This window comes from Tenrec ecaudatus, chromosome 6 (genome assembly GCF_050624435.1).
Source record: "Tenrec ecaudatus isolate mTenEca1 chromosome 6, mTenEca1.hap1, whole genome shotgun sequence".
Lineage (NCBI taxonomy): Eukaryota > Metazoa > Chordata > Mammalia > Afrosoricida > Tenrecidae > Tenrec > Tenrec ecaudatus.
Window position 1 is genome coordinate 157,683,961 of NC_134535.1, and position 15,510 is coordinate 157,699,470.

Genomic DNA, 15,510 nt, shown 5'->3' on the forward strand with positions numbered 1-15,510 from the left:
CCACAGGCTCTTCTTACGTGTTGAGTGAGCCAATGTTTATTGGTCAGAAACATGGGCTTGCAGCACATAAAATGGGACTGTGACAGACTTTGGGGTTGTAGCTATGTGCTCTTTAGGAGGAATCAAGATAAATCCTGTCTGCCACTTGGTACATATAAAATCTGAGAGAGCTAGATTTGATGTGTGGGCTATAGTTTGCTAACCTCTGAATGATTATTTAATTTAAAAAGCATTTGAATGATTATTACTTTTCATATAAAATTCTACCTTTATATGACTTGGGTCTCTTTCCCTCTTATTTTAAAATCCAGTATATTTCACTATTTATCCCTTGTTCATTATAAGGATCTCTCTGCATCTCCCTCAATCAAATGATTAATCTTTTATATAACATAGGGGTTATTTAAACATTTTTGAATACTATTATACTTTCAAGAGCAACTTGTCTAGAGTGTCTGGGATTATAATTTCCCTAATATTAGATATTTTGTTTTAGGTTTGGAAAGACCTATTTCTCACATCTTACAATATCTTAGGTGTAGAAGTGATTTATTGAGAAGAGAAAAAAATAGAATAGTCAGAGAGTGATCGAAAGATGCTTAAGGTCAGGTCAGAGGAATATATGAACTTCTATGCCTTTGTACAAATCTTATTTCTCTGAAGAGAATGAAGACTCCAAACTTTGATGTGAGAGTAAAGATTAAACTATAGTAAGTTATTGAGAAAAACAGATGAATGCATGAGAGAAAAGATTTACTGAAGAATGAATCAGAACACTTTCCCTTTAGTGAAATGGACCCACATACAGAATAACTGTCTTCTGCCTCGCATTGAAGGGTTTCCCCAAGTGGGCACTATCACCCTTTGGTGGTGGTGGGGGGTGCGGAGAGCGCTGGAACTATCCAGGGGGCTGCAAAAACAGGTACCTATACTTTATCCTGGGGTATGGACCATCATATCAAAGTTTTTCACTGCCAGGGTGGCAGATAATAATTTTTTTCCCCTGAAAACAGTGGGCACTAGGCCAAATACGTTCAGGAACCTATTTAAACCTATGAGATTGAAGGATGACAGTGTTACTGAAATTACGATAGGTTATGTAGAAGGTGCTGATATACCAGCTATCTTATTTAGAGAGCGATAATGACAGTATTTCCTCAAGTTTGTCAGCAGTACTATCGCCCACTGTCTGTAGTGATCAATATTGTCACAGCCCAGAGGAATAATACCAAGACCATCCAGATGACTGAGTTAAGGAAACATGTCCCAGCCGAGTCTTTCAAAGAGCATGCGTCCTCTCCCGGAAGACCTCATTTGTCTGTATACTACCATTCACCGGAATCATACTGGTCATTTACATTGCACGGAGGAGTCAGGGTGGCTTAGAAGTTATGCATTGGGTCGCTAGCCACAAGGACAGCAGTTCGAGACCGCCAGGCCAGCTCCTCGGGAGAAAGATGTAGAGCTACCGTTTCAGAAGCGCACAGGGGCAATTTTAGACTGCCCTAGGGAGTTGCCATGAAAGAAATGATGCAGTGGCATGAGAATATTTGGAATTGACAAAAGAAGCGATATGAAATACAAACTTCAAGACAAAATGTACTACCAAGATCAGATGCCAAATTTTCTTCTCTCTACCCAACTCTCGTTTTGTTATGGCTAAATGTTGAATGAGAATCGAGCCTTATGATTTAATTGATTGCTTGTAAAGTAAAGTACTCCGTTTTCAAGTTTACTACACTAGCTTTCAAAATTTATGTAAACAATGTAGGAAAAGAAGAATCATTTTCAATATTATCTATGCAAAAATAAATATTTCATGAAGGGGAATGGATGTGGTGGAGACCCAAACTCCACCAGCAAGCCAATTGGACAGTCCCTCTCAAAGGGCCAATGGACCGGCGGGTAAATCCACAGTACTGTGAGGCACCGATGGACCACATAACTATCCCCAAGTTCTTTAAGATCTCCTCCCCTTACTATTAAGGTCTTTATGTGATATTCCTCATTAACCAGGTTAGATTTGCATTTGTTCATTTGTATATTTCAGATCACTTCGTACATGGTTGTCAAGATAGACGACCCCTCAGAGACAGTGGCAGGGGTCATTTGGGTTCCCTGAGGGTAGGGGAAGGCGGGGTGGTGGTACAGGGGTGGGTAGAAGAGAACTGATAGCAGTGATGACTGCATAACCCCATTCGATGGGGAAGGGAAGGGATATATTGGAATGAGTAAGATAGGTCAATAAAAATATTACATTTAAAATAATTAAAACGTAAAACAGAAAAAATAGTACATTTAAAATAAACAAACAAACAAATGTTGTTTGATCGTTTAGACTCACTTAGAACCTTAATGTTGATCTCAAAGTAGGCCATAGTGTCCCTGCCCCGCCACGACCAAATCCAGTTAATTTACTTTCAATAAAAGTTAGATGGAATAATGGTTCAGTGAAAATTATGAATAAAAAAACCAGTAAACATAAGGTTTGTATTTCTCATTCTCTTGTGCAAAAGAAAAACAAAACTGAAGCTAGAAACTCAACAAAAACAACCAGTACAGAGCTAAGTCTCACAGCATCACTGTTACACAGTTTGACCAAACCTTTCGCAGAACCAGGGATTTTAGGTATAGAACAAAACATGTGCTCTCTGAGCAAAAGGAGGAGGCTCTTCTTTGTCGGGATGGAGAATACGTACTTGTGAAGAAGGTACAATCTTACGTCCACCTGGGCATAAGATGGCAGTTAGTGCACTCAAATGCATGGTTTCTTAGTTTTCAGACAGTCGGCCGTTAAGGCTATATGGAAACAACATCACATGCTGGGCTTTAGAAAAAAGGATGAGAGAAAATGACAAATGTTCTTTTTTGTTAAAGTAGGTTATTAACTCTGAGACAATTAAAGTGAAGGATTCTTTTTTTTTTTTTTTTTAAGTGAAGGATTCTTAAAAGAAAGCTGAGGACAACGTGTTTATGGCTGGAAAGGTTTGCAGAACTTTCAATCCATTAGAAAACGGTAGTGCTGGTTCAATATAATTGTTTCATTCTGATTCAAAACTTTCATACTTACATCTTGTCTTGACCAGCACCAACTCTGAGCGTCAATCTGGGGATCACTGGACTTGAGGCTGGAACAACGGCTTCCACTTTTATCTGTTGAAGTTGGTATATTAGCGTTAATTTTTGGTCTTTTTAATGAAAATACTTTCTACCTCTTCTCTTACTTCCCCATTCCCACAAACTTGATAAACGAGTTTAAGTCTGAAATATGGCTAAATGCCAGAAATAAAGATAATTTGGGTTCTTCCGTGTTTTTGTTTCTCAAGTCTACCTGATGGCATGAGAAATTCCAAAATTCTAATCATATTATGTAAAGATATAGTAAAACTATTTTTGTATTTTCTTAGTTTTGGTTAATTTCTCAAATTCTACTATATTACCAGAATTTGACAAATTCAATTTAAATAATTTATTGGAACAATTGTCAGACTTAAATATCAATGTTTTAAAAATGCGTTTGTATCCTTATTCAAAAATAAAAAAAGATCTATTCACAGGACATCTGGCAAATATTAAATCAACTTAAGTTTGTATGATCACATATGAAAGCTGAAGCACCAAGTGTAAATTATAGCATTACATTGTTCCATTTTTGGTTAGTAGTAAAAAAGTATAAAATGCTATAAAAGGAAGAAAAAAAATAGCAGACGGACATTTATGGTAAAGGCAATGGCTTCTTTGGATAAGCTGAATGATTCACCAATAAGTGAGTTATTAAGAAGGAAATATACATATTAAGTTTGATGTTAAAGGTTCCCCTTGACCGTTTTGGTTTGCATGTTCGATGGGATAGCAAACATTTTGAGTGGACAAAGGAGACAGACAGGTTTTCTGTTTCCCTGGGAGTGTGAGGGGCATTCTGGTGGCGGAGGTCTTTGTTGTCCCCTGCACCGTCAGACAGGTAGCCTCTCCGGTCTCCAGATACAAAATGTCCAGAGTACACTGCTAGTCACTGTGACAACCCAAAGCTGTCACCGCAATTTACATATTTCAAGCACAAGAATGAAATCATAATGAAACAACGTGATAGTTCCAAAGGCGAATGAAGCGATAAAAGAATGCTCAGCACAGTCTACCCTCTAGTACAATCTATGATCCAATCTACCAGTTCCCCGTAGGCATTTCCCGGCCTCCTCTCAAGTCACTTCACAGCGCTCGTCCTATTAAGGTCTATTCCTTGGACCACTGCTCTTCACAGCGGCACACAGGAGTGCTCAGGAAACACTTGCTAAATTAGCGACGTCTCTTGCAGATTCTCTCAACCTTCTTAGATCTTTATTGCTTTCCTACTTATCTTGGACCAACCAAAAATCATCCTCGAGAGCACCAAGTGATACCAAAGCAAAAGTTTCAACCTGTGGAAACTTCTGCCATCAAAACTCCCAAGTTAATTGTAAAGATTCCCAAATCCTCTTTTACAGAAGTGGGGGGTGGGGGGTGGGGAAGAATCCATCCTCTACTTTACATGAGATGGTACGATGACTTGAATAGCTAACGCAATATTCTAGGAGAAGATCAAAAGCAGGAGGAAGGAACACTTCTTGATTTTAAAAGACACTGCACAGCTACAGTAATCAGACGGCCTGCTACTGGCTAACAACAAACGGCACATCGACCGGGGGACACAGAATGCGGATCCAGAAACAAATCCACGTATCTATGGTCAACTGGTTTTTGACAAGGGCGGGAAAAGAGAAGTCTCTTCAAGAAATGATGTTGTGAAAATTGGATTTCCACATGAAGAAAAATGAAACAGGATCCATGCCTTATACTATATACAAAAGTAAATTGAAAGTGGATTAAGGGCCTAAATGTGCAAACCAAAACCATAACATTCTTAGAAGAAAATCCAGGGGCAACACTGTCAGGCCTAGCTTTTAATCAATGAATTAGTTAAAATAAAATCATAAGCAGTAAAAGATAAAATCAATTAAAAATTATTCATCAAGAGACTATCCATTCCTGATCAGACAAAGACTAGTGGAAATCACTAGCCTCTGGCCCTAGACATCATCAGGCTTGGAACTGAACTCACCCCATGTCTCCATTTTCAACAAACAATACAAATGAGCAAGAATCCTAGGGGGTTAAGCAGTGCTTAGACCAATCAATCATTTGAAATAAAAAGGGAAGCATTTGCCCAAGGTCAAAGTTCAGAAGGCAGGAAGAGGTAAGAAAGAAGGGGGAATGGAAACAGGAAACACAGGCAGGAAATGGGAGAAGCGATATTCCATTGTGGGGGTTGCAATCAATGACATGAAACACAATGTGTGTGAATTGTTGAAAATGAACTTGCTCTGTAAATTCACAATGAAATTTTCAATTCACAATGAAAAATAAAAAACAAACAAATACACTTTACCAAGAAAGAGAAAAGGCAAGCTATTGACTGGGAGAATATCTTCAGAAACGAGGTATCTTATAAGACTCTTCTAATAAGCAAAATTATATTAAACTATAACAATTTAACAAGGACAAATAACCCAATCATAAAATGGTCCAAGGACTTGTATAGCTATTTCAGCAAAGAAGACATTCAAATGGTCACCAAACACATGAAAAGATGCTCTGGGTCACTAACCCTCAGAGAAAAGCAATCGTAACCACATAGAGATACCATTTTGCCCTCACTAGAATGGCTCAAAAAACAAACAGGAACAACCCACAGAACAGCAAATGTTAGCAGGCATGTGGGACGAATGGATCGCTTGTCCACGAGAATGCAAAATCGTTCAGACGCTACAGAAAAGTGTGGCAAGTCCTCAAGGGAACCAAAAGGAGGGCTGCCAGGTGACCCAGTGATTTCACTCGTAGTTAGGGTACAGCCTGCACACGCTGAAAAGCACTCCAGGTGGAAACCAGTCCAGGAAGAAAAGCTCAAAAACCTGTCTACTAAAATGAGCAATAGAAAAGTACTAAGACTCGTTCTGTCAGAGGCAGAAAACATGTGAGACTTGGAAAAACACGTTCTGTCAATTCTGGATCTCACAAGTTTTACTGTACAGAGCCCAAAGATTTGAGAGCAGAGACGCAAACAGACTTGTACACCAATGTCTGCTGAAGCACTCTACACACCAGAGAAAAGGCAGAAGCCACCTAAATGCCCATCAATGGGTAAATGATAAACAGAGTGTGGTACATACATACAAGGGAATATTCCCTAGCCAAAAAGGGATAGAAGTCTTGATACATGCTATAGTATAGATGAAGCTTTAAATCATTACGCTACATGAAATAAGTTCATCACAGAAGGGTTAATACTATATGATTTCTTTTACTTTATAGAAAAAGACAAGAACCCAAAGTCTATTCATGGCTAATGGGGTTGGGAGAGAAGGAAGAAGGCAGGGATTATAGTTTTTGAAGGGCTGAGTTCCAGTTCACAGGGATGGGAAAATCACATTAAATATGCTGCTCCAAAATCTGTGGTGAGGAGGGTGTTGCAGACCTGGTAGGGCTTGGTCAAGGGTAATGTAACTGAGAGAAATTACTGAAACCCAAATGAAGGCTGAGCAATGATAGTGGGACAAGAGGAAAATAAAAGGAAACAGAGGAAAGAACTAGGAGGCAAAGGGCATTTATAGAGGTCTAAATACAGGAATGTACATATGTAAATATACTTATATATGAGGATAGGTTTAGTATTAAGGTAACAGATGGACATTGGGCCTCCATTCAAGTACTCCCTCAATGCAAGATTACTTTGTTTTATTAAACTGGCATTCCATGATGCTCACCTTCCCGACACTATCGTTGAAGACAAATGGGTGCGTAAGGAAAAGTGGTGAAGAAAGCTGGTGGTGCCCAGCTATCAAAAGACACAGCATGTTGGGTCTTAAAGGCTTGAAGGTAAACAAGTGGCCATCTAGCTCAGAACCAACAAAGCCCACAGGGAAGAAGCATGAGCAGCCTGTGTGATCACAAGGAGTTGAAGGGATCAGGTCTCAGGCATCCAAGAACAAAAAATCATATCATTGTGAATGAGGGGGAGTGCATATTGGGGACCCAAGTCCCATCTGTAGGCAACTGTACATCCCCTGATAGTAGGGTCATGGGGAGGAGATCAGCCAGTCAGGGTGCAGTGTAGCAACAATGAAACATACAAATTTCCTCTAGTTCCTAAATGCTTCCTCCCTTCCCACCTATCATCACCCCAATTCTACCTTATACTTCCAGCTAGAGCAGAGGATGTACACCGGTACGATCGGAATTGGAAACACGGGGAATCCTGGACAGATGGTCCCTTCAGGACCAGTGGTGAGAGTGGTGATACCGGGAGGGTGGAGGGAGAGTGGGGTAGAAATGTGGAACTAATTACAAGGATCTATATATAACCTACTCCCTGGGGGATGGACGACAGAAAAGTGGGTGAAGGGAGACGTTGGACAGTATAAGATATGACAAAATAATAATTTATAAATTATCAAGAGTTCATGAGGAAGGGGGGAGCAGGGAGGGAGGGGGGGAAAAACAGGAGCTGATACCAAGGGCTCAAATAGAAAGGAAATGTTTTGAGGATGATGATGGCAACAGAGGTACAAATGTGTTTGACACATTGTATGGATTGTGATAAAGTTGTACGAGCCCCCAATAAAATTATTTTTAAAAACAAAATAAAATAAGAGCTGGTAAGTGGCCATACAAGGCATAGTATGTAAGTGGCTTCCATGCCTGGAACAATAGAGGAAGAAATGAGGAGGCACAAGAGGAGGAAATGGAAACATATGGCTGCTTGCCACCAAGCATAACTGCCTCCTTTGCCATGAGACCAGACGGCTGGATGGTATCCAGTGACCATTTCTGAACATTTTGTTAAAATTCTATAGAAGAATTCTGATCAAAAGATAGAAAATGAAGAACAGAATTTCAAATTCTCACGGACTCCAGACTTCCTGGAGCCATGGCGGCTGGATGACGCTCAAAAACGACTGCCTTGAGATAAACTTCAAACCTCCAACCAAAAATCTCCCCTGAAGTCTTCTTAAAATCAAACAATAATTTACCTTGACTAGCAAATAAATGTCTGTCTTGAGCATTCTGATCTTTTAGTATCTATCTATATGGGATCAAAGTGATAACAGCAACTCAAAAGTTCTGCTAGGTCACTTAGGGGGCAGTGAGTTTACGTGCGAGAGTAACGACTCAGAAAAGAAGATTGACAAAGGTTGTACACTGATCGCAAAGAATGGAATCAATGTCACTGAACTGCCCATGTAGAAACTTGAATTGGTGTATGGCTCTGCAGCGTATCTTCTCAATAACAACACATGCAAAAACAAACAAACAAAAAACAACAACATATGTATTACAAACCCAAACAATTCTCACTTTATCTGGGTCTTCAATACTATTTGTTTATGTGGTTTATCAGTTAAACTAGATAAGGTCAGTTTTGTTTAGTGCTATTTCCTAATGTCTACCATAGTCTGACATATAATAAATGTTTAAGGCGTGTCTAAATAGTAAATATGGAGCGATTTCAAACTTTTACCTTTTGTAAGACCCCACCCCACTATTTCTTTTCCCATCAAATTCCCTAGGAAAACTATTGAGGTCACCGGGCAGAGAACAGTTCTTCAACTCCCTGGACATTTATAAAATTCTCTGCATCTTTAGCTACACTACAGCCCATTTCCTCTACTCCTCTAAAGATCTTTCCTCCATCAACGGTTTTTTTAATTTATAGTAGGGCAAACCTTTCTATTCTTTTCTTCCAGCATTTAAGTGTGCTCAAGTCTAAAGAACAAAACAAACCTTTCCTTCCACCTCTAGCTCACAGCTTCGGACATTTTTCATTATTTGACTCACTTCTCATTCCTTCCTCAGTCTAGTTTCTGTCCCAGGCATGCCACGAAAACTACTCTTTCCAGACGTGAAATGTTTCCTAATTGCCCAACGTATATTTCCTATCACGCTCCTTCCTTCACCTTCAGATTCCTTTGCTTCTGTCTGAACTGACTTGGTTTCTACTCTTGTCAATTCTACACTTTTCTTCAGCCAGCGCATCCATGACACCGTTTCAGTTATAGCATGTCTTCACAGTCTCTTTCTCTAGGTTAGCACGGTCACCTCATATGCATGTGAAAGTGGGGACATTGAATAAGGAAGACTGAAGAAGAATCAGGGTGTTTGAATTATGTACTGGTGAAGACCACTGAAAGTATTATGGACTGCCGAAAGAACAAACAAATCTGTCTTGGGAAAAGTACAGCCAGAATGCTCCTTTGAGGACAGAGATGGTGAGACTTCATCTCACATACTTTGAACATGTGGTCAGGAGAGGACAGCCCCTGGAGGAGGACCTCATGCTTGGTAAAGCAGAGGGGCAGTGAAAAAGAGGAAGGCCTTCGACAAGGCGGATTGCCAGAGTGGCTGCAACAATGGGCTCAAATGTTAGAACAATTGTATTGTAACAATATGCAGGACCAGGCAGTGCTTCATCCTGTTTGACGTGAGGTCTCCATGTGTCGGAACAGATTAGAAGGCACCTAACAACAGGTTAGCACAGATAGAATGGAGACCAACATATAAAGTAGCCTGCTAATCATTTCCAACTAAATATCCCATAAGTATTTCATCTCTACACCCTATCAAAAACCTACTGCTCTAATAGCCCCAGGTTTGGTAGGATGCTCCTTAACTTACCCAGTTTTTCAGGAAGTATAGTCTACTGGTCTTCAACAAAGTCACTGAGGGAAAGGGTCGTTTGGGTAGTTGATCCAAACTCATAGCAACCTTCTATAGGGTTTCCAAGGTTAAAAATCGTTCTGGGAGCAGACAGCCTCATCTTTTCCCCATGGAGTGGCTGGGTTTGAACCACTGCACTTGAGCTTAGCAACCCAATGCTGACTTGATAGTGCCACCAGGGCGTATACATAAGTATACTTTCACAAGATTAAAAAAATGATATCCATATTACATTTGCAAATCAATGTTGCAGTCTTTATTTTGTGAACTTTTATACCCCTTTCTGTGCTACCTTCGAGATGATAAACCAATATAACCAAACCAATGGTTATGACTGTGTTAATCTCCAGTACTCACTCCGGTTTTATATCAATAATGTGTTAGCTATTGTGGTTACTGTTTTATAAACAAACTATGTATGAAGCATGTCTTTCCTTTCTTTTCTATCTCCTTTCTCATTCCAAGGTTATACATGTACCATGCGTGCATTGAAATGAAGTCTCTTTTGATGCAGAGAATAAAGAATTATATAAAATACCCATATTCAATTCCCCCAAAGCCTTCTCCCTGCCACTGTGTCAATTCCAACTCATAGTGATGCTGTAGGGCCCGGTGGGTTTCTGAAACTGTAACTGCTGACCTTCTGGTTGCAGACCAACAAGTAACCCACATGGCGCCAAAAGCTTTAGAGTTACAGAAAAAAAGGTTCCTCTTTCCCTTCTACTCAAGATACTATTATTTAAGCATTTAAGTAGTGTTTTCCTAAGCTTTATTTAAAAATAAAACTTGATTTGCCTTTCCTTTAAAATAATTCTACTGCATTATTTTACTTCATATTGTGTGTTTGGGAGAAAAATGGGGATTCCTATTCCCATAAAGAGCTATAGTTTTGGAAACCCACAAGGGCAGTGCTACTGAGTCTGGACTGACTCGATGGTGGTGAGTGTATATGTTGTCCAATTCTGTTATAGTGGCACACAATAATTGTAACTTGTATTTGTAAAAGTCTTGATGGTACCATGGTTTACATCCGTGGCTCTCAATCTTCTAATGCCGCAACCCTTTCATACAGTTCCTCATGTTGTGGTGACCCCCCAACCATAAATTTATTTTCATTGCTACTTCATCACTGTAATTTTGCTACTGTTATAAACTGGGTGACCCCCTGTGAAAGGTTCGTTCAACACCCAAAGGAGCCACAACCCACAGGTTGAGAACTGCTGGTTTAGCTGTTGGGTTGCCGACTGCATGGTTAGCAATTCAAATCCAGCTGCCAGATTCAGAGTTTCCAAAACCTATATAAGGCTACCGTGAGTCAGAACTGATTTTGTGGCCATGGGTTTGGGGGTTTTGTTTTGTATAATTGTGTAGCACTTTGTGTGTCGCACATGTTATCCAATTTGATCCTCGAGACTTTCTAAGGCTGGTGGGGAAAACATTATTATCTCCATGTAATGAAGATAACACACAATCAAAAGCTAACTAATAAATAGCTAAAATCCAGGTCACCTGACACTGAATTAATTCACTCTTCTACCATACTGCTTGTTCCTTGACAACCTGCCACATTGTGAGCCTTTTCCTGGTAAGGTTGGAGCGCCGCATGGAGGGTTCCCTTTCTTTGCCAATGCGTCTTATGACAGATGGCATTCATGGTTGAGGTGGGTAGGGTCAGCTGTAAAATACTTTTTGTCTATGCAAGGTTAATGGAACCTTGGTGGTGTGGGGGTTATATAGTATGGTGCAAACCAAAACATCAGCAGTTCAAATCCACCAGGAGGTCCTAGAGAGAAAGATGAGGCTGTCTAGTCCCATAAAGAGTTACAGCCATGGAAACCCACACATGGGGCAGTTCTAGCCTGTCCTATAGGGTCACTATGAGTCGAATGGACTCAGTTGCAGTAAGTGATGGAAGGTTGACTAGTTTATAAGAAAACTGAGATTTACTTGCCTTTACTTCCATTCACCTCAATGATCTGGGTATTGCATGTAATCTTAAATTACATGGTTGAGCGGAAGAACCAGCATGTGGCCTATTTATGACCTACTATTTTTTTCTTAAAAAAAAAACTAAACAAAAGGGTTTTAAGATGGAGACATATTTTATCGTCAGATTAAAAATGGTATAAATGTGCCTTGCAGGTAAGCCAGTAGTGGATATACTTGTTGAATTAATGAATGATTCAGAACCTATTAGGTTGTATTTGTAACGAGGGTGACCATGTCATCCAATCAAAGACAGCTTTGAGAATGAAAGAGGCGGCTATTAACTGTACCTCATAACAGGTATATACTAGATTATCTCAAGCCAACTAGGTTCCATGGTAAACTTTCTAAAAAAAACCCTTCAGATCCTAATCTCATTTTTTTTAAAAGAAAAATATCATCTTTCTTTTTTTGAGACGTGGCTAGTTGGTTCAAACTGCTAACCTTGAGATTAGCAGCCCAACCAGTAGCCCACTATACCACCAGGGCTCTCGCCTCCTAACCTCATTCTTTAAGAAGTAAAATCAAATTTAACTCGAAGGACCAACTCTAGCAAGTGTGACAAAACCAATAAGGATGTGAATAAAAATGAAAGACAGAGAAAGCACTATATCTAAATAAACATCTCTTACCAGATTAAAGGGGAAAAAAGGTTCCCTTTACCAAAATGACTGCCAAAACAATGAGACATTTCTACAATCACAAAATACACTCTCCCGAGCATTTCACAGAAATCAAGAAACTAAATGACAACCACTGAACAATAAGGCGAACACCAGTTTGCAGCAGCACAAAGGCCCGATCTGGGGACAACACGAGCGCTTAAGGGTTAAGAGAAAGAGCAGCAGCGGGGAGTGACGCGGAGAATTGGGGTGCGCAGAAGAGCATTTACAGTGGATTACTAAGCTTCCCAATTCACCAAAGAGGTAAAGTCCAGCAATATAAGACTCCTTTGTAGCTAACTAAAAATACATTGTCAGTGGATTTGTCCAGTTTTATGTATAAGCAATACTTCTTTCACCTGAACTAATACTAGTAGTCATATAAGCCCCTTATTGCCATGTGCTGCATTTTTTTTGCTAATCTTCAAGGATTTAGCTTCTTTGCCACATACCTCAGGGCACCAACTGATAACGCTCTGACTCTCCATTTTTCCAGGACACCAGCAGTGCGGCCTTGCAAAAAATGAAAATCGCTCAAGAGATTTAAAGGGGAAATTTATTTTTAAAATCCTGACTTGAAGCAAAGAGGTGGATTTTTAAAAAGCTTATCTATAAAGAATCAGTTTAAATTTAAATTCTATCTTGGAACTCTTTCATGCATTCCAGCTTTAAAGTCTATCTTTGACAGGGACTTTCTGCAAAGGTAATGGCCGGCTTTGTCAGTACAATCTGGCCAAGGCTTTTTTTTTTAATTAATGTTAAACTCCTTTCATTAAAAATGTATGTGTGAAAGAAAATTTAGTTTAAAAGTATGTGCATTCATAGTGTGTATTTCTGTACACGTAGGTATACACATGCAGTGTACATGGGTGCACATGCAGATACACACACGTGTATATGTATTTACTCATGTATACACACACATACGAATATGTGTGTGTGCTACATCAGCAAGTCCGCCAAAGTTCAGATTCCCATATTTGTTCACGTCCCAGGAAAAAACCCTCAAATAGTAGCAAACAGCTATATTTAATAATCTACTACATTGAATGTTGACAACCAGTAACTATTTCGTTGTCTTAGCATTAAGGTCTTTCTACTCATTCCATTTAGAGACATAACCAAACACCGATGAACTACTGACACTGTTAACAAGGCAGTCAGAAGATCTACAGTTGTGGTGAGGCATAACAGCTGGTATTCAGCACAGACAACTGAACAAAAGACCGTTTCATTAAACATTAGTTCATTCATATTAAGGCTGGAAGATGGTCTTCCGTACACACATGTACAAATTTAAACAAAGTTTCTGATTTCCTCCTAGAGCAGAAAGTAATGAGAAAATGGAAGGGAATGTATCCAACCCACGGGCCATTGAAGGAGCCCAGGTGGGTTAAAGACTGCCAACCACAAAGTTGGCTGTTCAAGCCTACCAACCAATCCAAGTAAGATGGACGAGGCGGCCTGCTTCCCCAAAGAGCAATACTCCTGGCAACCCTGGATCAGGTTTCCGTGACTTGGAAGGGACTTGATGGCAGTCTGTTTGCCTTTGGGGTAGGAAGAGTTTGTGGGGTTAGTTGGTTATTGAAAACCTTTCATTTTACTAATCATGACAGCCAATAAGAAATGACTGGAAATGAGACTATACAACTTTACACAGAAGAGGAAAAAAAGGAAAACTTTTGTTAGAAGTACAAACCAGCCAGACTATCATTTTCTAAAGAACTGTTACATTCAGGAAAAAAATTACTTGAGATCTCTTCTACTCGGAAGCTAGGGCAAGCTGTTTCATCTTTCTGTATCATAGTTTCCTTAATTGGAAGACGGGAGTAACAATGCCCATCTCTCAGAGCTGTTTGCAGGATTAAATAATCACATCCCAGTCAGCCCTGGCACTTGTATGCACTCCATAACTAGCATTTGTGAAACTTACTTATGATCCAGGCTAATTTATTCAATTGCCAATGTTAGTTCGATGAACTCAATTAATCAATTAGTAGGATGAAACTCGATGGAATCCTTAATAGCATTTATGAATTCTCCACTAAAAGTGCTCCCCCCACCCCACCTCACAAATCAAACTCTGTGGTTGAATAGATAGTGACCCACGGTGCTCCATGAGTCAGAATTCATTGGCTGGCAACGAGTTTGGGTCTTTTTGTTACCACATTCTGTGAGAAGACAGAAAAGGTCTTTGAAGCCAGAATATTCTGAAAGAGGGCATGAAACTGCTGCTGTTTCATGCCGAGGTAGATCACACTGAATAATGCTTCTGTCCCTTCTCAGTACTGGAGAGGGAGAAGGCGAGCGAGGGGAGGAAGCACAGGGTTAGAGAAGCGGGTCAATAATGACTAAATGGTAGCGGGGCTGTCTTTTAAATCCAGGTTGTTCTGATGACCAAATCCAGGCGTTTTACAGGTCAGCACTTGCACTATTCATCTGGAAGTTGTGATGTCTTTTTTTTTGGGGGGGGGAGTTACATTCCAAATATGATGTATTATAATTAAATATGCATTTAAGATTATACTTAATAAGAATATAAAAACAAATTCCCAAGTTTGATAGATGGCGTTTGACTGCTCTTCTTCAATTTAAGATTATGAGTCGAACCGTCCAAATCTACAAATATAAGTAACAACACGTTTTGTTAGTCCTTTTCTCACAGTGAACCTGCCTCCAAAGAACATGTAAACGCCAAGATTACTTTTTAATTAAAGTATCCCTGTACTTAGTCTAAGTCCCACAGATCCATAGTTTGAAGTAAGTTAATTCTACATTATATACTCTGACTGTGCTGACTGCAGGTGAAAGATGAGACTGTCTGCCCCCCAAGGGCTACAGCCTGAGAACCCCAAAGCAGCAGTTCTCCTCGGTCTCACAGCTCTATTAGGAGTCAGAAGTGACTTGATGGTAGTGAGATACCACCTAGCACACCCAAACCAAATGTTTAATAAAAATCGTAAACAGTTTTTGACTCCTACCAATAGTGAGGTATAACTGCTAAAGCTTCTATGGCTAGATCTGTGGTCAAAAGACCCACTACTGACATGTTTTTATTAAAAAGTTAAACTTCCCATAAAAGGAAAATAAAATATTGTGCATAAATCACCTTCCT

At 39.7% G+C, this 15,510-nt stretch overlaps 1 protein-coding gene across 2 annotated transcripts in view; it reads right to left on the reverse strand.

The window, feature by feature from the left end:
* Positions 1–15,510, reverse strand: part of TAF3 (TATA-box binding protein associated factor 3) — a 205,818-nt gene that overhangs the window by 30,244 nt on the left and 160,064 nt on the right. For both annotated transcript variants that reach the window (XM_075552400.1, XM_075552401.1), the window contains exon 4: positions 3,071–3,153. In XM_075552400.1, coding sequence (XP_075408515.1) covers positions 3,071–3,153 — 83 coding nt within the window. The remainder of the gene's footprint in view (positions 1–3,070; positions 3,154–15,510) is intronic.